The sequence below is a fragment of the Athalia rosae genome, chromosome 2 (genome assembly GCF_917208135.1).
Source record: "Athalia rosae chromosome 2, iyAthRosa1.1, whole genome shotgun sequence".
Lineage (NCBI taxonomy): Eukaryota > Metazoa > Arthropoda > Insecta > Hymenoptera > Athaliidae > Athalia > Athalia rosae.
The window spans coordinates 5,409,149-5,434,213 of NC_064027.1; the positions used below are offsets into that span (position 1 = coordinate 5,409,149).

The 25,065-nt window shown below is 38.4% G+C and overlaps 5 protein-coding genes across 9 annotated transcripts in view; 4 read left to right on the top strand and 1 right to left on the bottom strand.

Annotated features, from left to right (window-relative positions):
• The window catches only part of LOC105684627 (RNA-binding protein fusilli), a 29,465-nt gene extending 21,970 nt beyond the window's left edge, over positions 1-7,495 (top strand). The window contains exons 11-13 of one of the 3 annotated variants that reach the window (XR_002305610.2): positions 3,975-4,180; positions 4,260-4,477; positions 4,550-7,495. Coding sequence is in view for 2 of the 3 variants with exons in the window: in XM_012398114.3 (XP_012253537.2) it covers positions 3,975-4,180; positions 4,260-4,406 (353 nt within the window). In the remaining variant the exon portion in view is untranslated. Of the gene's footprint in view, positions 1-2,044; positions 2,545-3,974; positions 4,181-4,259 lie in introns of those variants that run through there. The other 2 variants (XM_012398114.3, XM_048650960.1) reach the window with 2 other exon arrangements.
• Positions 7,496-7,648: 153 nt separating this feature from the next.
• On the top strand, positions 7,649-8,686 carry LOC105684582 (biogenesis of lysosome-related organelles complex 1 subunit 2). Its single transcript, XM_012398042.3, has one exon. The coding sequence runs from the start codon at positions 7,902-7,904 to the stop codon at positions 8,412-8,414; it is 513 nt and encodes a 170-aa protein (XP_012253465.1). The 5' UTR covers positions 7,649-7,901; the 3' UTR covers positions 8,415-8,686.
• A 1,581-nt stretch (positions 8,687-10,267) lies between these two features.
• On the bottom strand, positions 10,268-13,295 carry LOC105684688 (venom serine protease 34-like). Its single transcript, XM_012398249.3, has 8 exons — positions 13,161-13,295; positions 12,202-12,422; positions 11,863-12,087; positions 11,281-11,479; positions 10,978-11,178; positions 10,732-10,883; positions 10,484-10,640; positions 10,268-10,395 (listed from the first exon to the last, which is right to left on the bottom strand). Exons 1-8 carry the CDS (start codon positions 13,165-13,167, stop codon positions 10,370-10,372), a joined length of 1,188 nt encoding a protein of 395 aa, XP_012253672.2. The 5' UTR covers positions 13,168-13,295; the 3' UTR covers positions 10,268-10,369.
• A 167-nt stretch (positions 13,296-13,462) lies between these two features.
• LOC105684687 (centrosomal protein of 89 kDa) lies at positions 13,463-17,894 on the top strand. Of its 3 annotated transcripts, XM_012398247.2 has the most exons (7): positions 13,463-14,397; positions 14,535-14,852; positions 15,052-15,331; positions 15,430-16,046; positions 16,119-16,606; positions 16,697-16,949; positions 17,062-17,894. In XM_012398247.2, the coding sequence occupies exons 2-7, from the start codon at positions 14,784-14,786 to the stop codon at positions 17,329-17,331; spliced, it is 1,977 nt and encodes a 658-aa protein (XP_012253670.2). In that variant the 5' UTR covers positions 13,463-14,397; positions 14,535-14,783; the 3' UTR covers positions 17,332-17,894. The 3 variants fall into 3 exon arrangements, with proteins under 3 accessions (XP_012253670.2, XP_025602395.2, XP_012253671.2); XM_025746610.2 differs by having other exon boundaries at positions 13,463-14,852; positions 15,033-15,331; XM_012398248.2 differs by having other exon boundaries at positions 13,463-14,852; positions 15,442-16,046.
• A 3,193-nt stretch (positions 17,895-21,087) lies between these two features.
• Positions 21,088-25,065, top strand: part of LOC105684555 (microtubule-actin cross-linking factor 1) — a 144,592-nt gene continuing 140,614 nt past the window's right edge. The window contains exon 1 of the mRNA XM_048650672.1: positions 21,088-21,681. Within this exon, the coding sequence (XP_048506629.1) occupies positions 21,579-21,681 (103 nt within the window). The 5' untranslated portion in view covers positions 21,088-21,578. The remainder of the gene's footprint in view (positions 21,682-25,065) is intronic.

Sequence of the window (25,065 nt, forward strand, 5' to 3'; positions counted from 1 at the left end):
AAAAAAAAAAATAATTAAATCGTTCGACACGGTTGGGATCGAAATTCTTCTAACGGGTGATTCGGCTATAGAATATAGACGACGTTATAGTGTATCTAATTATTACGATGTTGCCTGCAATACAAGATAGAACGTAGAAAAATACATAGAGAATGATATTGATTGGATTCATTTTCACTGCTATTAGCCACACTAATAGACCGGGGTTACGAAAAAGATGTGTACCCAAAATGTGCTGTACATTTAAATTATATATTTATTACTCGGTGGTTCTATCTTGAATTGTCTAGGAGGGTCTCTCGAAAATTCTGCAATAGTATGAAGTGTTACTTGTTTGATTCGATTTGAAAATTCGCACGGTTGATTCTATTGATCGATCAATGATTTGCGATGTCAGACTTTTGAGGAGAGACGCTTTACCTAGAACAACTACGTGTGCACTACATTGCATTATACTATTATAGGTATACATATAATGTTGGCTTTCGCTGGATTCACAAACAATCATATGGGCAGAGACAGTTATTTTCTATTATCCCTGTACTAACCGATGCTATATACATATTACATAGCTATATATTTGACCGTGACTTGTGCTGGATGTGTTGTTTGGTGTTCTGGATGGCTAACCTGGTGACTGATAGTTATGTGTATCGTTAATTATTATAGTTACCTACATTAATTATTATCGATATGGTACCTGATGTTACGAATGCGGTGCGGTAAAAATCGCTCTGGGATTGGGCAGTCGAGGACATATTTTGGAGGGTTTTCTTCTGAATTTTTTTCTTTTTTCTTCTACATCTCGCTCCGTTTCCCAATCCAGTTCTCCGCATACTTTCCCTTAGTTACATTGGTTTTTAAAAACAATTGGAATTTTCAGATCACGAGCAAACGTAAAACTTCTGTACGATTTCGTTTCAATCCCTGGAGCGGTCAAGAAAAGCTTTTTCTCTTTATTTTATTAGTTAATATTATTCCCGTTTCGAATATTTTTTTTCTTCATTCAGAGAGTTAATCATTCCATGATTTTCGAATCCATTCAATTCGATTGTACAAACACATCAGTTAGAGTCGGCGATAAATTTTTTTTGTGTCAATTATCCACACCATCTCCGTGCCTTTTTCTAATTTCTTCTTTCTCTTTTATACCTTTCATTTTTCTTCAACTACCTTTTCATCTATTCATTTTACTATCTTTCAAAATGTGTGTTTAACTGAACAATTTCAACGGTAGAAATTTTTTTTTGATATTTATTTATGATTTTTTATTTTTATTTTTTTCTTAATCCAGAAATTTATTTGCAAGCTTCTGCCTTTTTTTGAACTAGCGAAAGCTAACTAAAATGGTCATGCAATTGGCGTAAAAGATAAAAAAAAGAAAATGATTTTTTTTTTTTTTTATCAAATTCCACAATGCAACATATTACACGAATTCTAGCAATACTGGGACGTAGGACTATTTATCGCTGTATACTCTCTGTATGTCGATCATTATATTAATATTAATAATCATGTTATTAATAAATGTACTCGTGTCTCGTGGATATATACGCTTGTTGGGTTGGTGGACTTTTACCTCGATACCTTATTCGCTGCTCGTACTTTTCGTTCAATCTATGTTCTCACGATGCATATATTCATACAGCAATTTCCCTATACCATTTCTATTATACATTTATCAATCCTCCGTAGAAACCATCTTTACACTCGTTTTTTTTTTATTATATCATTAGCGAACAGCAACGTCTAACTTCTAACTCGTGCATAAATGGTATTTTACGAAAAGTACGATCATCACCACTCCTGTTCCATTATTCGCAATATTTCACTGGGTCTGTAGGTGACAAATATTCGCAGGTTCGAGAAGTTTATCGTCTCCTGAACCGTCAATCAAATTAATACACGAATCTTCTCTCATGCGAACCAATTGTGAAGTATCTTGTTGCCTGCGCGCTTGATGAAAATTTCACTTTCTTATATAGGACTGCAATTACATTATGTATTTGGTGACAATATTGATTAATTATTCGAAACATTTCAGAAACCAACGATCAACCGCAAAATCAACATGTTCGACTCCTTTCGATTTGTGATGAAATTTTGAAAAAAAACTGTGGCTCATGGCAACTGCGGTAGAGCAATTTATCACTTCTTTCAGATCTGTGATACATTCTGGCAAATGCAAATTTTAATCTCCGATCGTTGAACCCAGTAAACTTTGCCGTAACAGATTCCGTCAAATTTTTTCTTCCAAATGACCTTCAAGCAAAAATGAAATTTATATATCTGTACTTAATTATACGGAAGACCGTTAGTTTCTGAATATAACGTTGGTTGTTAGGCATGCGCAGCCAGGGTACCTTTATCCAAGTCACAAAATTTTATTTTCAAGATGTTAATGACTCCTAGCAAAAATTATGTCGATGGTCCTATGGTATTTTATGGTGTGTCCGGAGCTCTGCCTGGTGGATGGACCATTAATTGCTACACATCTTGCCGACCCCCCGACTCGGTGTTCTCTTCTATATCCCTGCTATGATTCCAAACGTTGAACGAGGGCATCGAAAAGCCAGATTCTGACTTAAAAAACTCAATCACGGGATGTAGATAGCAGTGATATAGGAGTGTACGACCGTTTAAACGACGAAGATTATTGTTGGTTTGGTAAGGAACATTTATAGGGGGGGGAGCGGAATAAAGAATTGAAACAAAGAAACGAAACAAAGCTTATTGTGGCCTGTGGAAGATTGAACATACATTGGATAGAAAGTGTGGGGTTTGGATGGCGGAGGGTGGGCAAGGGTGAGATAGGAGCAGAATCTTACAAATGGGCAGTGCGACGTACACGTATGTTGCGTGGTGCAGTGTCGATGCAGGCGGTATGGTAACGGGACTTCAGTACGTACTAACTCCTGTGCTTCAGGTAGGACAAATATTCCAATCATTATACCTTCCATCCGAGGAAACAAAGCTGCCGGTGGTTTACAGTCGACACCAAAGAGAGAAGCGGGACCAAGTTTACTCTTTTATCTTTTACAATAAGCCTTGTTGCGCGTGGCTTGCGATCTTTTTAACATCAACATCTTTTTTCGTCCGAGCTTTTTCACAGCTTCGATCAATTCACTCGGTGATTTTCATGACTCACAATTCCCGGTTCACTCAACAATATCTAACAATGACTCGTTATCCTGCTTCTGATTGTAACTCGACTGCATTCCACCGTCCATGTAATGGGATTCGTGTGCATTTTGAATTTGCTAAACAGATATGTATGTCTAACTGAAAATTCGAAAGGTAATTATCAGAAAAAGTTCGTATATTCTGAATGCACAAAACCATAAATTGACGCTATTATACTTATATAACTACAAATTACGTATATATATATATATTTATACATATATATAATGTATATATATGTATATATGGCTTTTGGTAGACTTTCGGTGTAAATAGAATCATGGGTTCGTTGGTACTCGTTCGGTAGCTTTTTTTTTTTTTATTATACATAACGAATTATTATATCGCTATAAAAATCTGTCTATTATACATCAATGTCTCATAGAATTGATCTTTGTAAAAATGAATAATATAGTTATAGGCTTTGTTATTAAAAAATAATGTGGAAAAGCTTTGCCTAGTAGATATCACACCTTCAAAACTTTAATGATCATTGTTCGATACAGTCCATACGATGTGTATATCTTTCGTTCGGAAATTCTGGCACCTCAAATGATACACTATAGTCGATACCCGTATCACATACCGAACGATCTTTTTGCCTATACGCGATATCCAATGTTATCGTGAATAAAACTTATTCCGTTACCAAATGATCATCTCTTTTATCCAGTATTAAAAAAAAAAAAACTTGTCCATAACATCAAAAGTGAAATCTGTTTACTGCCGTTATATTCGCGGTTGATCATTCTCATTAAAAACTCATCCATGGTGTTAATCTTTTCCCTTAGGAGGCACTATGATGCCACCCCCCTATGGACCGGGGGCAATATTTCCCGCCCAAGCAGCAATGTTGCCTCGAGGACCGCCTCAATTCGCACCCGCGTATCCACCGATCTTCTACTGGCCATATCCATCGCCACCCGTCAGTCCTACCAGCTATTATAATCCGGGAGGCGTTGGTGGTATAGCGCCGATTCCTCAGCAAGCTGCTCTTGTGAGTTTTTTTTTTTCCAACACTTTTCACATTCTAATTCAGACGAAGTATGAGATCTACATTTTTTTCGCCCTTGCAGCTGACCTCGCCGGAATGCCTTCATCTGGGTCCTCCGGAGCCTAGAGTACAGGATATCCATCTACCAAGACCCGATGTGGATAAACGTATTCCACTTCCACCACTGCAAGCTCCACGTAGTCAGTACATAGAATTGTTCATGGTTTGATGGGGGTTGCTCCCTCGGACCTAAGGAATAATCAAGTCAACGCCTTGCCTCGCCCAACAGATAAACTATAGGTATACATAGGAGAGTGTATATCATACGTATACCTGTGTAAGTGATATAATTACGATATCTATATTGTGTAGATGGGATCGATCATGGCTCACATTTAGCAAGTCCCGTCATGATTATGTTATCGGATGAAAACGTCTACAGAACTGTATTCGTCAAATTTTATTAGAAAATTGTAATTTTACCGCAATAATCTACAGCTGTATGCGTTGGTACAGATTCATCGGTTAATTCCCATAATACACGCATTAACATAGATATATTAAACATGATCGATGATCGAAGAAAAATTGGTTTTTTCCTTGGATCGTGCGCTGTACCGCAAAGACGAAATCAAAGCTGCAAAGTTTGATTGTACTGGAGCAAAAAGGCCACAGATGATCGACCTGATAGATGATATACTATGTATGTACCTATAGAATAATTATATTATATGTACCTATTATATTATTTTAGTTACTTTTGTTATTGTTTATAGAGCGAAAGAAAATTTCGGTAAATATTTCAATGCACTCGTCGTTAATTTAAATATAAAAAAAAAAAAAAAAAAAAAAATTAATATATTCGTTACTATATGCATATTATATCGATATTTTAGATTGTGTTTCCATATGGTACACGATGTTACGAAGATGAAAAATTTTAGGCTATACCGCTCGTTGAATATTAAACAGAAAATGTATTTATTCATCAAGTGAACCGGTAATTGCATAATTGTATACATATCATGACTATACAATATGTATGATGCACCATGAGAGTATAAAACAGAGAAAAGTATAATGTACTTATTATAATCGAGAAAGCAGCAAATATTACAAAAGTCTTCCAATAATTTCTCTTTATATCTAATATTTCAAATTGTTAACTTATTACGTTAAGTTGTTGATTATATATTGTTATCTACATATACCATATATGTACTATTGCTACTACTACTAGTACTACTACTACTGCTAAGTGCTGGCTAATGAAACCACAGAGTAGCGTGCAACGAACTATTTCATCTTACGCAATTTTGTTTTATTTTATTTTATTTTATTCTATCATATTCTATTTTACATTATACACTACAATTCTAATATATACATATAAATTATATCCTATACATACTATATGTAGGTACGCGCAACAAGACAGCGGTGTCTTAAAAGACTGTGTCGCAAGGGTTCTGAAAAGTATAGACAATCTTATTTTTTACGTATACATAATATATTTCATTGATACGTTTTATGTAGCGACTAGGCCATTCATTTGGGAACAGTTCGGTTGCCTACAACTATGTCGGATTGAATACATACATCGAGATATTTTCATTGGCTGTGAGAGGCGGTAACCAATTGAAGCTTCATGATTACGTGAGTAAATCATGTACTTGATTATCACGTGTGTCAAATTTTTGATCACGGTGGAATGCTCAACATGAATAATCAGAGATTGACTCACACCGTAGACATTTAATTGAATCTGTAAAATGTGGATATAATATACTCTCTAGCTCAGAGGACGCGTAAAATAAATAACAGATGTTGATTCGCATGAGGTTTGAACCAATTAGTACGAACTGGCATCTCGAACCCCCAGTCGTTAAGGAATATAGAATGTGCACCGCGAGAGAGTTATCGACATAGCTCATGTTTCTGTACACGTCACTTCGTCAATTTCTATCCAAATAACTTTTTGTAAATTAAAAAAAAATTAGTTTAAATTCTGATACTCTGACGTATCATCCTTGCTAATAATCACAGGAATGTGCAATTTAAGATTACGCTGATCATACATTTTATTTGAATACATACATCGATTTAATCGGTTTTTAAGGCCACGTGATCCAATTATATTATACAATTTCATGTATACATATTATTACATAGCTTATTTCTTAAGTTTGTTCATTACATTATTATTTTTAACAATAAGTGAAAACCATGATCCTCTGCATATCGCGTGTAGATTAGAAGTATTATGTTGACGGTTCTTCTGCATTGTTTGTCATCCTATTTTATTTTGAAATGTATTTAAAACCCAATAGGTGCAATAAAAAGCCTCCACGTGGGTTGTATTTTGTGCAATAAAATAATAGGCTTCGTATATCGCAATATAATACCGCTAAATAAGAAGAATAATTTATGCTGTACTTACCTGATCATGATTTCTGTAGCTTTTTTCGCTCGTCAATGAAGCCTGCATCGAATTTCAAAATTTCATATCGCTAAATCCATAAATTTACTAGAGATTTCGACACATGTTAGGTTCTGCTTATTATTATCAATTTTAATTCTTATTCTCATTTAGTGGATTGCGAAGGGCATTTCTGAGTTTAGACTTGATTCTGAACTTTAGTTGTCGCTTCATGCTGCCAAAAATATGAGCACCTATTTAAATATTATATTTATATATTTGGCAGTAAATATGGGTAGCTAAATGATATTTCAGTTTTTGCAGTTATAATTCGGTACTTGAGAGATTATCTCTACTCAATTCTACATCGTCCAGTGAAACTGAAATTATGGCTGCAAAAGCTGGTACTATGATTGTCTTATTATATTGCTGACATGCCAATAATTTTACGAAATTATAATCTATCAAACATGTGCAAACATTTTATTGCAATTATCATACCATAGTGACAGTGTTGAGGCATGTGTAGATAATTTGCACGAATGAAAATTGAGCAATGGTGGGTAAAGAATTTTAGTCAGTGATAGCAATAAACGAACCACTGTATTGTGCATAACGTTACTATTCACAATCTACAGTTGCTGACAATTATAATTTATCACTCTCAATTGAGGCAAAAACACGCAACTACTATTGTGATTAATTGTACTAAAATTTGTGTGTGTGCACATGAAAATCTTGTGGATACCCAACCCTGTCACCGTTAACTGAGGAAATCCTCAGTCAACGCTGTCACACAGAACTTGCAATGAACATTGATTGTTACCGTTACTCAAGTGCTTTTTAATTTTGTTTGTAGCTCTTCCTACATGTGACTATAATATATTATAAATAGTGTACACCTGTCCGGTTTGCTATCTACCCATCCTTCAAATTGAATACGACAAATTTTTGAATTGCGAAAGTTAAGATCTGATTGGGGAAATTCAATCGTCGCGCACTTTACGGCAAAACTGGTTCATCACAACGACAACCAAAGGCAGCACCTCCGCCCGATGGACATTTATCACAACGGTACGTAACGTGCATAACCAACAATCGTTATATGATTTTGTGAATATATGAATAGTTTACTAACGCATTGATGAAAAAGCACATCGATTCGATTCGAAAATTCTTAAGTGTGACGCATTGATATTCAAAATGAGCATGCATATGTACGTTGTTTGAATGAGTCCTAGTCGAGTGACAGGTGTGCTTGCTCTGTGAATTTTGACACTTGTCAGAGTAAAAGAAACAGACATTATGACGTCGATCAAAAATCAGCCAAAAAAAGAAGATACAACATTGCCCGAACCATCGTCCCAAGATACTAGCAATTTTGATGAGATGGATGAGAATTTGAGGTGTGAATCGCCAAAACGAGGGACAACATTGTCAACCAGCACCAGCAGCTTTGAAGCGTTGGATCCTCATGATCCCAACCTGAGTCGTTTGGCGAATATGATGTTTCAGAAAACAGGTGAATACCTCCAAGAGGAACTTACTTCGACCCATGCCGACTATCGTCTGCTTGAGCGTCTTAATAAAGAAGCTATTGGTAAATATGCTGAATTGAAAACGATATCCTCAAATATATCACATTCGTTAGAAGCGCTGAACTCAAAGTACAGAAAACTTCAGCCTGTGCTCGATAATATCAATGAGATTGATGATAGCGTTACCAAACTGGAGCAAGCAGCATACAAGCTTGCAGCATATTCAAAAAGATTAGAAATGAAATTTAAGGAGATTGAGAAAGAGAGCAAAAGCAAATGAATTTCAATGGACTTACAAAAGTCAAAACAGCTCCACTACGACTTGGTGGCCGGTGAAATAAATGGGATCAAGTTTTAAGTTGGAAGAAAATGATGTGCTTGCATTCCTCTCTATCAGGACCTGTACCTGAGTTTGCGTAGACTATTGATTCCAAATTATTAACTTATACATACTACTTTCACCACAATCATACACATGTACATTAGTTATGAAAACATTAAATGTAATATTTTATTGATGATGTATATAATAAACGTATGATGTACATATTATTTTATGAGTTGGGATTTTAGTGCATCAGTTGAGCAAATTACATATATGTATAACGTTAGAATAGCATCATACAATTGATTTTCAAAATACTTCATTTTCCGCCCAAAAATCGAAAAAATCCAAGGGGTACCTTAGTCGTGGACCCACTTTGATTTGTCGCAATTCATGCATGGGTCGAAATATTCGAATTTCTCGGTCTACGAGGGAGCTCGAGCTTTGCTGGAGTCAGGTAGCCAGCAGCGTAGCGCTTTGTTGTGAGTCGTCACCTTCAGAGCTGAGACCGAGAAATTCGAATATTTCGACTCATCCATGGATTGCGATGAATCAAAGCGAGTCTACGACTGAAACCACTCGATATGTCTTATAATTTTTCTGCTCCCAACAGCGAATAATTGATGATTACTCGATCGATTGCATGAGTAGATGATTTTGCCTTCCAGATTTGGATTTCTGAGCTGATTATATGTCAGATTACCCTCAAAAAGCCGATAAAAAAATCGATTTTTGGGCCAAAAGTAAAGTAGTTTGAAAATTCATTGTATTACACTTTTCTGACGTATTTTGACCTCAGGAATCCAAATCTGAAAGAAAAATTGATCTATATCTAAAATTGACCGAGTTATCGCCAATTTTCAGCTTTTTGGGGTCAAAAATAAAAAATTGATGTTTTAGTCTATCTTAATGTAATTTGAGCTCAGGAATCCGAATCCGGAAGAAAAATTGATCTATCTGAAAAAATGACCGAGTTATTCCGATTTTTTCGCATTTTTTACCATAAAAATGGACATATCTCAAAGGGAAAAAATCGTAGCTCAATTTGGACAACGGATTCGTGTTCCTGAGGTCAAAATACATAAGAAAAGTGCCATACGATCCATTTTAAAAAATAAAAATTTTTTGCCAAAATTTGAAAAAATCCTAAGGGGTACCCCTTGGAAAAATCTCAAATTTTGACCAAAAATTTTTATTTTTTAAAATCGATCGTATGGCACTTTTCTTACGTATTTCGACCTCAGGAACACGAATCCGTTGTCCAAATTGAGCTACGATTTTTTCCCTTCGAGATATCCTCAAATTTGTACTAAAAAATGCGAAAAAATCGGAATAACTCGGTCATTTTTTCAGATAGATCAATTTTTCTTCCGGATTCGGATTCCTGAGCTCAAATTACATTAAGATAGACTAAAAAATAAATTTTTTATTTTTGACCCCAAAAAGCTGAAAATTAGCGATAACTCGGTTAATTTCATAGATAGCACAATTTTTCTTTCAGATTTAGATTCCTGAGGTCAAAATACCTAAGAAAAGTGCCATACGGTCGATTTTTTGAATACTCAATTTTCGGCCCAAAAATCGAAAAAATCCAAAGGGGTACCCATTGGAATTACTCAGCGACATGCGTCTGCACGAGCATTTTTTTCCGAATCGCTAACCCCGTGTCAATCTTGTTCTCATAATCACCAAGTTTTTTATTAGTTTTTTTTTCGGATGCGATTCCTGCTAGTTTCTATCAATTGTCTTTTCTTTTTCATTGAAGTTACTGACGCTGACTGAAATTAGGAGTCTTAAGTTTGCGAGCCTTATTTTTATACATATTGTTTATTTTTCTTTTTCTATGTACAATGGTTATTTACCGGAAATTAATCGGCGCGTATTTGTGATAAAAGCGATTATCCAGGCTTTTACTCAACTCTGCAATAATCCGCACCTGAAATCCAATGAATCGTTGTAAAATTATATCCCAATATTTGTATCTTCTATTATGAAATTGAAACATCAATGATGCAAAATCATACCTGGAGTAACAGATAATATCCAGTTCATGTAAGCACCGACTCTTGTGTTCACACCGGGAGTAGTATCGGCGCAAATCAAACCGTAACTGACCACTCCAATGCCAACTAATCTCATCGTATTCGGATTTTGCCAAAGAAGAGCGCCGCCGCTGTCAAACTGTAATGAATAATTTTACCATCAAATATGAGATACATCTAGACATTGAAAAAACTGAATTAGGCGCAAAAATCCCACGTCTTTATCTCACCTGGCAAGCATCTTTACCCCTTGTGTAAGTGCAAACTTGGTTAGTCGTTACTTCCGGAAAAGATCGTCGGCAACTCGTGAGTGACGTGATGTTCAATTTCACTTTCTGCAAGACGTTGGACGTCGGGCCAGCAAACTCCAGTGTACCCCAACCTATAGTTGAATCATATTCTCAGTCAGGCATATATTTGAAAAAGAAGACTTTGAAAATTAGTAATTTTCAATTTCCAATATTTCCGAAACATACCAAGCACATCTACTATACTTCCGGTGAAGTCGGTGTCGGCAAATCGGAACGGAAGACAAGCGGGGCCTACCTCCATCGTATAAACAATAGTGTCTACTACAGTGACGATACCAATATCATTTGCTTGGGTTTCAGAGTTGTACGCTGGATGAATAATGATATTAGAAGCTTGATGAATGGAAGAGGCCGAAGTATCAGCACCTGAAACACGATTCATTTTTGAATGACGATGATTTTAATACCGGAACCTTCACCCTTTCATATCATATCAATGCCATTACTTCATATCGAGAAGGCACTCACCGGTTGAAGTATCGTGATCACCAACCAAAACCGCGATATTTCCAGCCTGTTGCCTAAATAGACAGTGAGCGGCGGTCAAAACATACTTTTCGGATATAATCGTTGATCCGCAAAACAACAGTCGATTCGAAAGATCGATCAGTGCAGCTACCATTGGGAATTCGTTAACGCCGGCTCTTACACCGCCAACGATTCTTGTCTAGAAACCAAACATAGTTAAAGTTATTAATCGGCGTGTACCAGCGCTAATTTATTCACCGAATTCCGCATATCATTAACAGACGATCCAAAAGCGAGCTGATTATATATCGGGTTGAATTGCTATCTAATTCACCAGATATACATATTCACTCACCCACTTGCTATATAATTACCGCAACAATGGCACCAGCTTTTTTGGCCGCAGAGTAAACATACATTATCGTAGATCTTGTGATCAGCGATAATTGAGGAGAAAATACACATCGCACTATCTCAATCATCCGTGTCCTACTCATTTGCACATTCTCACGCGATTATTTTTACAGGAGATCCAAGATTGGGAGTAAAAAAAATTCAGGGATCTACGACAAAATCAATTACCTGCTTTTTCCATCCACAGTTGCACGTAGGGTTCACCGTTGTGGCTTCGAGGGTACAGTAGAATCTTCCTCCGGCGGTACCAAAAAGCGAAGTGAAAACGATATTCATATCGTGGTTATCCGATGTAATACTGAAGGTTCCGGTTCCACAATAATTGTGGGCATCAGCGAGCTGCAGATCTCCGCTTGGAGAAATCGCAACTCTGTCCCTCACGCAGTTGCTCGACTGCGAATAAAAAGTAGCTTCAATTTTCGCCGACATTTTTTCAACTTGAACGAAAGAATTTTCAATGAACGCCGTGGGTATTCATCGACAATCGAAAATGATCATTCTACTCACCGCTGGTAGCGAAAACACCGAACAAGTCAGTTTGACCTTCGTAGGACTTCTCGCGTACCACCGACATGATCTTGCCGAAGTATAGCGATTCGGATATTCGCTGTTAAAAACGTAATACTTCACACCGGGCTGGACGACCTGGTAGTAATCGCAATTTGCATCTATTGCAAAAATCGGTGTCGGCAAAGCCACTGCTAGGGCTGCCAATGCCAAATAGAATTCTGAAAATCAAAAAAAGGGGTCTTTGAGCGCGTCGGCGTTCCACAAGATAGGAAGGGTACGATTTATACACCTCAAAAATTGACGAGAACATCTCGTTGGGATCAAATTCGTCATTAACCGTTGCACACGCCGATAATATTTGCAGACATGAACGTCACGCCTCGCATTTTAACGGTTTGATAAGGCGGTAATTTGTTTTTCAAATCGCGTTCGACGTGTAGTTTAATAATCTGTACCGGCGTGACGTTGGTTCACATTTTCTTACGACCGACCCAAAGGTATTAAAGAACCAAACATATTTTCTCATTTCAATAACATACATCTTCGCAAAAAGAGCTATTCAAAACTGCGAACTGAAGCAATAAAAATTCTCCCCGCTCTGATAAATCGGTGTAAAACTCGCCTTCAAGTTCCACAGATTATCGGTAATAATCGCTGCGCACAGTAGTTGCAGAGAAACCGAAAATAAATATAAAAAATTTTGACATGAAGATGAGCCAAGGACTAAACAATGAGTACAAATGGAACATCTTTATCTGTGACTGTGTGTACACTGCATTCGCAAACTCTCGTCATAAATCAGTGATGATGAAAATTCTTGGAACTTGAAATGTCAGGGATTTTGTGCGACGAAGACGCGAATATTTTTCGGTGATCGTGGTGTGATTTTGAATAGGACATAATTAATCGGAAGCTACCCCTCGAAATGCATCGACACGCAAATGATTCTTACTTACTCGTCATGTCGTTATCATGTAATGCTTTGTGCAACTACTTCTGTATAGAATAGCGTGGTCGTTCTTATAGCCTATGACACCTGTACACACGAGTTATACCCGCAAACAGGGGACACTGATAACACTTGCGCATATTATATAGGTCCATGTTTTTATAATAGAGACCTGCTTTAAAACATCGCGAATAACACGCGAGTGGTAAAAAATCAGACGTTTAAAAAATTTAGTGGGGGAAAAAGATAATTATATTCTATTAAAAAATGTAATTTTCCAACTATGGTGTGAAATCTGAGTTGATCAAACAATTATACGATCTCAGAATGCTAGAGAATTCCTTATCTGTGGTTTTACGTCCTTATAGAAGTATTCTAGTGTCATTGGCTCTCTACAAGGTTTAATAATTTTCATTGCCCTTTTTTTACTCGAAAACAATTTGAAAATTCGATTGCTTTAATTCAAGTTCACAGATATTCCGATTCTTAATCAAGTTCACCTCTATTTCAAATTTGCTGCTCAAATATGTATACAGCCGGATGGAAGCTGAAGCGTCATTTATTTTTTATCGATAGTTACAATTGTCTTGGAATATTGTAATCGAACCATAAATTATGCATGTGTAATATTGCAGGAAGGAGTTCATTCTTGTGATCGGTATTAAACGTTGACAGTAGTTGGGTCGTCGTATACGTTGTACAAATATTACGTCGTATCTGTACGTTTGCAAACATTTAAATATTCAAATTGCAAACGTGTTTTCCGATAAGCCAGTTTTTCACTCTGTCCGAAATTTTTCAACTACTACAAATGATCCTATTAGGCGCGTGGTAGAATTTCTGTGAGTCGCATTAATTTTCGAACGTTTTAAATTGAAGAATTTATCATGCTTCCATATATGACGAAAGGAAACGAGCGTCCGTGGAAAATATGAACGTTTTTTATACATTCACACTCTATAGTATTAATTGAGGTGTGAAATGAATGTCAAATATTTGCGTACTTTTTGTACGAATGCGCAAAAAAAGATGGATGACGCCGTTGAAGTTCGGTAATTACATGGAATAAAAAAATGAATAAAAGAAAATACTATTAACTGAATCGAAATTGGAAGGTCATTATCCTTCGTATAATTAGGTCATGATATACGAATAAATAAAACGCGAATTTATTATCAATTTTCATTCGGCCTCTACGCCTAGCACCTGACCGCTGTGAAGGGAAATCCTCCCCGCAAAATATAGTGCGTAGGATAAATTTATATGAATAATGCAAAATTATATTTACAATGTATCTAATTGTACGTATTTTATATTTGCATGGATATCTCATGTTTGTTAATATGTTGAAACGTGACCACGATTAATCAAATTCAAACAGGTCATCGCTTCGACTAGTTCGACTGTTCGCCCCAACGAGCGTTCCAGTCGTCAGCTGCTCAACGTCAGCGTTGACTGAAACGTCACTTTGACAGGTGCAAACATCTGTCATTTGCTAACCTAGCTGTGCACGAGACATCCCGCATAATTATCACCGCGAATCGATCATGGAGTTCCTAAATTACAAAAATAAAGCCTAATTGTTCCCGTTTGTATTCTCATCTCATAAGACTCACCCACTAGTTCTACGATGTCCTATTTCTACGGATCGCTTGCTCCGAACTTTGACAGTTGCATCGAAAAACACTCCGGGCGAAAGGTGAACGCATTTCTAAATCCGAATATCCAGTGTTTTGATTGAAAAACAGCTTTTCTTTTTTGATGTTTATACAATTGTGATTAAGATTGGTAATATTTATTTGTGGAGACATGATATGTTATAAGTTACAATTGATTTCTCTGTTATTATTTCCATGAGCATGTTAAATGTAAATCTCAGTTTTACATTGATTCCACAGCATAGCAAACGCAGAGTTTTAGTTGGAGACGATGTGGATCCAGAACCGGTTCACAGATCTAGACATCGACACAAACATGTTTCTAGGTCTCGTTATATGCCTAAGACTAAAACCTTGGCCAATGATGCAACAGACCCCCATCCTGATGGTGAGAGAGACTTAATACAAAAAAGCAAGAGCAAACGTCATCTTCAAAAAGAGATACAACGCCTCACGGAAGAAAATCAAAATTTATCTTCCAAACTGGAATTATCTGCAGGCGATTCTGGAATTCAACAGAGTGAGTGGAAGTTTTATGATCAAAATTCAGAAAAACAGTTATATTTGTTTTGTTCGATTCTACAGTTCTGTGTTTTGGTTGACTTTTTTATCACGTAGCACACCTTATAGGTACAAGCAAGGAATTGAAAGAGAAGGAAGCACTCATATTAAAGCTGCGAAATAGAAACGAAAAAATGGAAGCTGTGTATAAAGATGTGACCACCGAATATGAAAAATTAAAAAACCTCCTACAACAAAAAGAAACCGACTATAGACAATTACACATACATCATGAAGAGCTGTCTGAGTATGTACAAGGTGTAGAGCAAGAGAAGAACAGCCTCGTGACCCTCAACCAGAAGTTGAAAGCAGAAAATGCACAACTAACAGAAGACTTGTTGTTATTGAAAAATTTGGTTTATCAACTGAATGTAGAACTAGAAAGATATCAAGACAAGCTAAGGAGAGGTCATGATGGATCTCAAAAGAATGAAACTAGAGTTGTCAACGAATGTGAAACAACGATTGATAGCGAAAAAATCTTGGAATCTTGGGGCAGAGTCAATATTCATGCATTGGGGCCGTTGTTGGATGCATATCAAGAAAACCTCTCTGAGAAAGACGAACTAATAAAAAAATATGGAAGAGAAATCGAAGAGTTTGGAGGCAGATGTAAGGACGTGATTGAAGAGAACAATACATTACATAAACAAATTGAGGACATGACTACCAAGGTATTTATTTAAATCCAAGTCGGTATATTTTAGCAGTTGACTGGATAAGCTCAAGTTTCTGTTACTTTGCAGATCATCAAGAAATCAGAGGAAATTGAAGAAATTAGGAGAGACGCTGCTGTGGTAAAGGAGCAGAATGATCTCCTTACCAAGCAGGTGTCGCTTCAAAAACAAAAGTTACTCGAAATACACACTGTCTATGAACAGAAGGTTGAGTCAATGTCTAGAGATAATGAAAAGATTCACAAGGACTTTCTTGCTTGTAAAACAGAGCTCAGTAACATTCAAGGAAAGTACGAAATTCTGTATGAGGGTTACGATAAACTAAAACATAATAACGAACGAACGATGCCAGTATCTGTTCATACTGCTGCTGTCGAAGAATGCAAGAGATTATTTGAAGAATTGAAAAGTCAATATGAATTAGAAAAGCAAAAGTTGACTAACAGAATAAAATACCTGGAAGAAACTCAACCAGAAAATGAAAAACAATTAATCATTGTTACTACCGAACGAGATCAGCTGAAGACTTTTGTAAAGAGTCTGGAAAAAAATCTAAAGTGAGTTCTCGTTTTTTTGTGTTCTTACCATATTATTTCAGTATTCAAGAAAAGTTTCGTAATGTTGTGATTCCGTGTTTTCAAAAATAGACGAACGCAGCACAAGCTAGAACATTTGCAAAATTCTATCTTCTCCATCCAAGTGTCAAGGGATTCACTGAAGCGCCAACTGAACAAAATGACTGGATACTGCGAAGAATTGGTTAACGAACAAGAACGATTGGCGAAAGAAAATCACGAACTATTAATCCTTTTGAAAGAAAGGGAGAAGGAAAATGAAAATTATCAGTACCTAGGTGACAACATCGTTCATAGAATGGGGTCATTAAAAAATCAAATAAAGGTGCGATGGAAAATCTGTTTCCAATTTCACACATTCAAGATCAGACAAATTTGTTTCAGAAAACAAATCTGGGTACATATTTTATAATTCTTCAACCATTGCTTGATTTCAGAGTGTACAGGCAGGAGCTAAAGAACAGTTAGCAACTGTGGAGAAGCACATAAAAAATCAAGAAGTCGGTGTTGATCAAATGAAAGCTGAATTTCAACGAGAGCTTCAGCGCTTGAAACAATTACTCAGACAGAAAGAGGATACAATTGGTAAACTTCAAAGAGAAAAATTCGTGACCCAAGATAACTTGGAGCTAGTTTGGCGGGCTGCTACTAGCGGAGACAAAAAAGTCAAAGAAGTATTAAAGAATACAAAGATTTATAATATTTAGAAAACGTATTAGGATTTTCTTTTTCAGATAATTAAAGACGCTCTTCCGTCGAGCGCGTGATCTCATTGACGGTGTGTTGATCACCTAGCGTATTAAATTGATATGCATTACAAGACAGATAGTGATTGCCTTAAGTATACAAATAGTTATACGTAGATTCGTCGAAAAATTCAACGTCAGTGACGTTGAAAATATTAAGGTAATAGACGACAAAAATTATATATAATATTATGATATCGTTGCTTATTACCGAGCCATTAGTGGAACATACATTCGTAGACGCTGCGTAGTAAACGAAATTTTTTTCGCTCTTTTTACACATATTACGACACACCGCAGCTCAATCACGCAACTAACTTTTGCCGCATACGGTAAAGTGCAGTTCGCTTCGTGTGTGATATTGATTCTCAATCAAAAACTACAAAACTCCTTTTCTAGTTGTACAGCAGCGCTGATAGTCATCCGATAAGTTTAAATACAATAATCTAGTCATTCCGCCATATTTATACATGAAATTAATTTATTGGTTTATGAATAAACAGAGAATTTTGAATTTCGTGAAATCCAGAGTCTCTATCGCTATCTATTATCAATCATAAACGAGGTAATACATATCGATAATTTCAGTAAATATATTAGCGCACCTCTGGCATTTTTCTAGTTATCTTAACGAATCTTTGACGATGCTCGTCCGATATGACGCGGAAATACAGATCGGATATGATGCATGTGGGGACAGAGAAACGATGTCAGCTGTTTTATTTTAGTCGTGACATCAACCAATAAGTGGAAGTGAAGGTTGAGGATACGCATAGCCTAGGGGACACAATAACAGTTTGTGAAGCTGAAAGCGCCTTTTATAGATATGATCTCACACCTGCCGTTGATTCGCACAAGTAGTGGAATTATTTTTTATAACTTTACTCTAGATCGACTGGAAATATTGTCACTAGCCCGGAATACATGAATAATATATGATAACGATGAGATTTAGGATTCTGATCCCATCAAATCTTACTTCGCGCTCGCAGATTTCAAATCCTTCCATAGGTCTCAAGCGACCGCAATCATTCAAGAGCCGCGTTATAGTGAACAGTGATGCAATGAAAAAGAATCTGTCTTATTCCCATCAATCGATAACAACACCGGATAAAAACTCGCGAGAATCAAAAGCTCGCGTGCATGGTTTCTCGAATTTGATATTGTCTATGTATGAGATTGCACAAGCTCGAGATCGTTCATTCCTCCATTAACAATTACATACATCTTCCGAGGTGCCGCATTCTATCCGTTCCGCGCAATACCGTGACTAATTTATAACTCGTCGAAATCGATCAATGTGTCAAAACGTGATTGTTTACAGTCTAAAGAGTAAATGCAGTAAAAATATTTATGGTTCCTGCTCGAATGCCTGAAGCGTTTTAATTGAGATTTCAAAATACATAATTGTTTTGATATTCGAAATACTGTCGCTCTATTGAATTTTGAGATAACGTCAACAACACACTCCGATTCGAATCAAACGTAATTGAATAATCTGATCGGAAGTAATTTTCGACTCCGACAATATTTGAATCTTCAAAACATTTTTCACGATCGCTCGTTATCGACTTCTGTTGCCCAGCTACTGTTTCCATTCAGTTGTTCAAGGTGAGAAAGTTGGTTCAAGTGTTTCACATGCAAAACGGTGTTTCGCTTCATCTTATCCGAGTCGATCAGAAATTATTTGAAATATAAACACCGCATTATATGCACTGCAAGCAGTTACTCGAAAATTCGAGAACGGAAGTTCGGAATTTTATTCCAGCCCTAAAAAATTCAGCTGAACAAATCCTATGCATAATACATCTCATAAGCTACTTGACAAGAGAATTAGGTAATCTCCGTAGCGGGAATATTTCGTATAAAATTTGAGCTGTGTAAGTTGAGCTTTTGGGTGTTTCAAGTTTCGTGAAATTCCGTAAGGCGTCGTTGGTTGTTGAATCGGGCGCCGCGACGCGCAAGTATAGAGCCAAAATGCCGTCTGCTAGGCGCGTCGTCTGTCGGGGCTAACCGGGTCGCATCACTGACGTAAATTTGCTGTGATAACTGATAAGGAATTTCAGAACCTCAAAATAGTGTACGATTTATGAATTTGTGCCGTTTTAACGTGACCCCGAGAAAAAAACATGGATTACGGTGATTAGATAGGTGCCAGTGTAGGACCGGTAGAGGAGACATTGATTTTTACTCCTTTTGCTTTCTACCATCAGATGATCAAACGACCGAACAAACGTCATCGGACAGTCGCGTTTCGATTCACAACTAGAGCAGTTGTTATCTGGTAGAGTTTGCGAAAACGATAATCATACCGATTCCTTCGATAGATTCTTATGCGTTTTGAAATCGGCATTTTCCAACGAATTTATTTCCCCAAGTCAAAATCGATGGTTTCTTCGTTGCGCGAAATGATAAAAGTCGCAGGTACCAGTTCTTGACGAATGAATACAGATTTTTATCATTTCGAGTTAAATTAGATGAACAAAATTTACGAAATTTCTAACATCGATTCATGAGCTGACTCGAGTTATTCGCGTATTAGATAACTGTAATGCATAATGCAACGTCACACGTCGAAACCACGGTACGTGTAATTAAACGTCGATTGATTCGATGCAAGTAGAAAAGCAAGCAGAGTTTTAACAATTACATCGTTATACCTGCAGCGTTAGATAATAGTTGTATAGAAACTACAGGTTCCCTCGAATTACGTAATTCGTGAAGCAAGTGCAGTTATAAAAGCGCGCACGTATTTGCACCCAAAGGAAAATATAATAAAATAAAATACATCGCAGCTTGACTTACTTTCCACACTTTACAGCGGAGTGTTCGACCCGATTCTTTGACTAAAAATTATTATTCAGTCATTACTTGTGTGAATCAGCTGTGGCTATAATACGCGTTGCGAGTGAATCACTCGATTGAAATTACAATATCCACGTCCGGGTGGGCCGACGAAAATTTCTCTCCGTGTATCTGTAGGTTTACCAAAAATTTGTACGATTTCTTCGGACGGTTACCTACTCGGTATCGCGGGTCATCGACCTCGCAAAAATTGTCAAAAGCCAACCGCCGCAAGCCGTCTTTTATTTTCGGTCTTTATAGAGATTTGTCGGTTGCGGAAACGGGTCAACAAAGCGTAATTGAACAAATTATTTAGTGGGTATATACGTGGGTCGTCCGAGGGCCTCCATAACAACTAAATCCGTCGGTGAGGTAATTTTTTTTTTTTTTTTTTGTCAACTTCCGCCAAATTCATCACAACCAACCAGCGTTTCGAAACATAGGTAGAAATTTTCGAACCTCTACCCTAAAAATTATAGATTAAAAAAAAAAGACGCTCTTGACTTTTCAAAGACCGAATTTCGTTCCACATTCGAGTGGTCGTGCGTTTCAATCGAATAATCGAAGGTCGATTCGGGTAAGAAAGAGTGTACGGATAACAAAGGGGATTCGTGAAGCACGTAATCGTAATTAAGAGAGAAATATCGAGCGAAAATCATTAGCGCCACAGTGACATACTGTCGGAGTGTTGTTGATATTCCGAGGGCAGGGGAGCGATGAGCGCTCGGTGCCTCGTGAGGGGACGTGTGCGCGCCTAGCGGTGGTCGAGCGAAGCACCGACCGGCGTTTGGCCAATAAACAAACGCCGAACGCCAGAACTGCTGCGTTCGCACCACCGGGAAGAAGGCGCCTCACGTCGCACTTCGTAGCTCTGCTCTAGCAGGCAAGTTGGGTGGACGGTCGTTTCTCCGTGAAGAGTATTGTTAAGTTTTCATTTACGTTCACCGGATTCTCTGCCATCCGCGATCAAATTCACAGCGACCAGTGAACGGGGATAAGGATCATCGGAGGCGTATTATCGCTCCCCGCGCCAAGTGACTCTTGGACCCGAGTGAAAATATCGCGAATAAATCAGCAACCCCTTCGACTGTCTTCTCGTGACAGTGTCGAGAAGGAGAGATCGTACTTCTTCGGCGAGTTTTGTACCTCGCTCGAGGCTCCGGGTGCCGAATTAATCGGCCCGGGCCCCGCTATGAATGAACAGAGGGTAACGGGACCATGTGTGATCCATGGAGATGATCAGTGATCCGAGTTTCGTAGTAGGCACCAAGCACCAGCAGTGAAGTGTCGGATTTGAATTTGGCTCGTCTCGTGATTGTGCCCGGCCGTTGAGATTTATTCGACCGACGAAAACGGAGATTAGGATGGAGTTCGAGCTCGATGGAAGCCTGAAGGAATGGGCCAAGGATAAACCGTTGAGCATCCTGCAGCTGGATCCAGCTGATAGGGCCGTTCTCAGGATAGCCGGTAAGTCATTTCCAAGAATCATTATTTCTCGTCTTTCTTCCTTACAGGAATAATTTCGTCGAAACGCAAAAATTCATCGCTGAGAGATATTTTCTCCACGCAGTGCAACGAGATCCGAATTTTGTAGGGTCTGTTTGGTTTGTGTATTTTCCATGGGCACGCCGCTCGGAGGGATGTTTAATTTTTTGTGGCTACGCACGTCGCTGTGTAAATAGTAAACATTTGCCTCAAGTGGCAAACGGGAAGGGTCTCTTCCACGAAGTAAATATTCGCGATACGAAGCACATCGCGATCACGATGATGCTCGGATTATTCAATTTTTTCCTACTATTGTCTTGTTTTAATCACCTCTAATCACGATAACAAATGAGCAGTCGTCGTCGATCAAAATATTTATCTATCTACTCGAAAATGTAGCGTAAGTCATTCATAGATCGCATCAATAGTATATCTACTCTAAGATCTAGTCGATACTATGCTACAAATTTATTATGACTCGAAAAGAAACTACAAGCAGCGCGAAGAACGAAAAATGTAAGAGCCCCGCTTTCCAAGAATACAAAGTATCGTTCGTTGGTTGCGGCGAACTTCAAAAGCGCTTACATTTTCCTTCAAAGACCGCAACGAATTTTGCGATACTTTGTAGCCATCGGATACGTTCGACGAACCACCGATGGTAGAACGAGTTACATTTTTCTGCACAAGTGGAAAATTTGCAAAAAGCATACTGGACTACATCAGGAGTGGGAAATCCTCAAGGCGCCAGCGACTACCCCCGGCTTCGGTCATTCATAAATCATACACATTATACCATGCATCGCACTATACACGTGGCATGGTTGTCCCTGGCAACCGTCTCTGAGGTTGTCAACAACAATTGAGACGGCCTTGAAGTGTTGTATTCTAACTTTCACACGCGTTCGCACCGCCGCAATAATAACATTGCGCAAAACGCTCCTCCTAGAACCCCCCCGGTCGTCATCTGCAAAGTTAACATCTCTTTCTCTCGCTTCTCTTCAATGGAATATGAATTTTATAAATCACCTGAGCGACTGTATTCGTTATCTTTCGCCCGAATCAGAACCGAGATCCGCGGTCCCTTCAAAAAAATAATCCGGAGAATCGAACAAAGAATCGAATACACTCATTGTCAATCGTCGAAATTGTATCACCGGCGACTCCGCGGAGTCGATCAATAAAGGCTAAATTGGGGAATCTGCATCTGAAGTGAATAGATGTAAAAGCCTTGACCTTTTTGTTCCGGAAATTTTTTCATACGGTCGTTGAGCGAATAATAACGCGTTTCAATTCGGTACGGGAGTTTGATACATTCTATGACGTACCCCTGTACAGCATCCATTCCTTCTCGCTCGAATCGTGTCATTTGAGACTACTTGATAATGTTTCGTCGAGAATTCATGTCATCATCTCGCTTCTACGCGGAAGGTTCTGCATGCGTAATTTAAAGGCCAGCGGAATTCGATCCCGCCGTCATCCGAACCTCCACAATATATGATCGATTATAAATTCCAGTCACTCGCTCGCCTAGTTTATCCAACGAAACACAACCCTCCCCATCCGAACCAACTTCTACGTTTCCTTTAACTTTCCATGGAATATTTTCACCCACGCTATGATCGGGTGATGTTTTTTTTTCTTCATCTTCTTCATTTTTCGCCCTCGTATCGCAAAAATTTCCCATCCATTCCGGCGAATCCTGCGTCCGTAGGATAGGTGCGATTTGAGTATCGCTGGGTCGTTCCTGCGCTCATTATACAACCGTCGTATACCACCGCGGCTTATTATTTATGGTAGGTGTAGTTGCACCAGGGTTTAACTATGCTAGACGTACGTATAATATGTGCACATCCTGTTTGCGTCAGCGCGCGTTCTCTTCGCATAGCGTGTGTATACCTATAGGCGTCGGTGAGGTTCTTCAACGCGTGGCTCGTAAAATTTCTCCCAGTTTCCTCTTCCTTCTTCTTTCGCATATCTTACTCTTCCGCTTCCCTACCTCATCATCGGCATCTGCGCGACGTGTGACCTCCTGTTATATGCAGGAGTTGTCCCGCGCGTCTTTCGTTCTCCTATTTTTGGTCCGAACCGGTTCCCCTGCAGCCATCGCGTTTCGTCGTTAACGATAAGTAGTAACGAAGTTCGGAGGGCGAAGTATTACACGCCGAATGAAAATTCGCAGTGGGTAAAGGCGATTCGGATATAAATTAAAATCACCTCGTCGACGGTGTTGATTATTTTTTTTTCGAACGCCCTCGACAATCAGCAGTCGCGGATTCTCTGAATATCTTCTTCGGAATAGTTCGCTTTATTGAGACACCGAATAGCAGATTTTATCTTATCTATCTCGTAGACGGCGACAGGACGCCTTTGTCGGCTATTGCGGTATAATTGCGATCCTCGTCGTTAGATCTGCCGGCATAGACCCGGTGCTCGTCCGTTCGCTCTATCCGAGCCGTTTTTTCGCTCCCAAGAAAAATACGTCTGAACAAATAAACGCGACGATGATAATAATCGCGAATTAAACTCCAGGGTACTCGGGCGCCGTATAACGACCATGTGATTCGATATCGCGACGCTCTAGAGCCGACCAACCATGCGCCTACGAATATTAAAATCCTTCGAACCCGGAAAACGAAGATTCCGCGTGATGAAATAATCTCCGAAATCTGACGAGGCTTTTCGAAGGGACGAAGATAAAAAAGAAGCAAGAAACCAACGCGCGTAGGTTTCTGGGCTACGTGGGGCGCCGGTAATAGATTCACCCTCCTAGCTGAAGTTGAAAAAAGAAAAAAAAAAAAAATCACTCACACACGCCAGGAAATTGTCTGCCGAATGTACGTACGTATGCACGTGAACGTTATACGTCCATATATTATACATTCGTACAAGTTACACGCTTTGCTGCATGGTACCTATACTACTTCGGCCTTGGAGTTCAGTTAGCTACCCTTGCGTGCGGTGTTTTCCCCATGCTATTATCCTCGGTTGTACGGAGAATGGCTCTCTTCCCCCGGGCGAGGAGCTCGCACCCGGTAAACCGGGACGTTAATTTTGCTACCGCGGTTTCATTAGTTTTAGGGATTGAAACATGCCGAAAATTTACGAGATGTACTACACGCGACTGTGACGGCGCTGAACGGACGGAGTTTTTTTTTTTTTTTTCAAATCATTCCAGTATAGCCCGTGGCTATGATCGTCGCGAGGCCGAATCGATTTGGCGTTTCAGATCGATCGAAACAGCTGAGGTTATTTATTGATTTTTTGTTTTTTTTCGTCAACGGTTCGAATGTTTTTTGGAATAGTTTTGGTCGGCGCGACTGATAAGGACGCGGTTCTTCGTGTTGCGTATTTTTTCTCACAGTTCTC

Excerpts from the sequence above, each read along its gene's own strand:
- LOC105684582 (XM_012398042.3), top strand. The coding sequence starts at position 7,902 with ATGACGTCGATCAAAAATCAGCCAAAAAAAGAAGATACAACATTGCCC.
- LOC105684688 (XM_012398249.3), bottom strand. Across the intron at positions 11,179-11,280 it reads TGATCACGATACTTCAACCG|GTGCTGATACTTCGGCCTCT; the intron begins GTGAGTGCCTTC and ends ATCGTGTTTCAG. Across the intron at positions 10,884-10,977 it reads AAGTATAGTAGATGTGCTTG|GTTGGGGTACACTGGAGTTT; the intron begins GTATGTTTCGGA and ends ATTCAACTATAG.
- LOC105684687 (XM_012398247.2), top strand. The coding sequence starts at position 14,784 with ATGTCCTATTTCTACGGATCGCTTGCTCCGAACTTTGACAGTTGCATC. Across the intron at positions 15,332-15,429 it reads CGATTCTGGAATTCAACAGA|CACACCTTATAGGTACAAGC; the intron begins GTGAGTGGAAGT and ends TTTATCACGTAG. Across the intron at positions 16,607-16,696 it reads AGTCTGGAAAAAAATCTAAA|ACGAACGCAGCACAAGCTAG; the intron begins GTGAGTTCTCGT and ends TTTCAAAAATAG.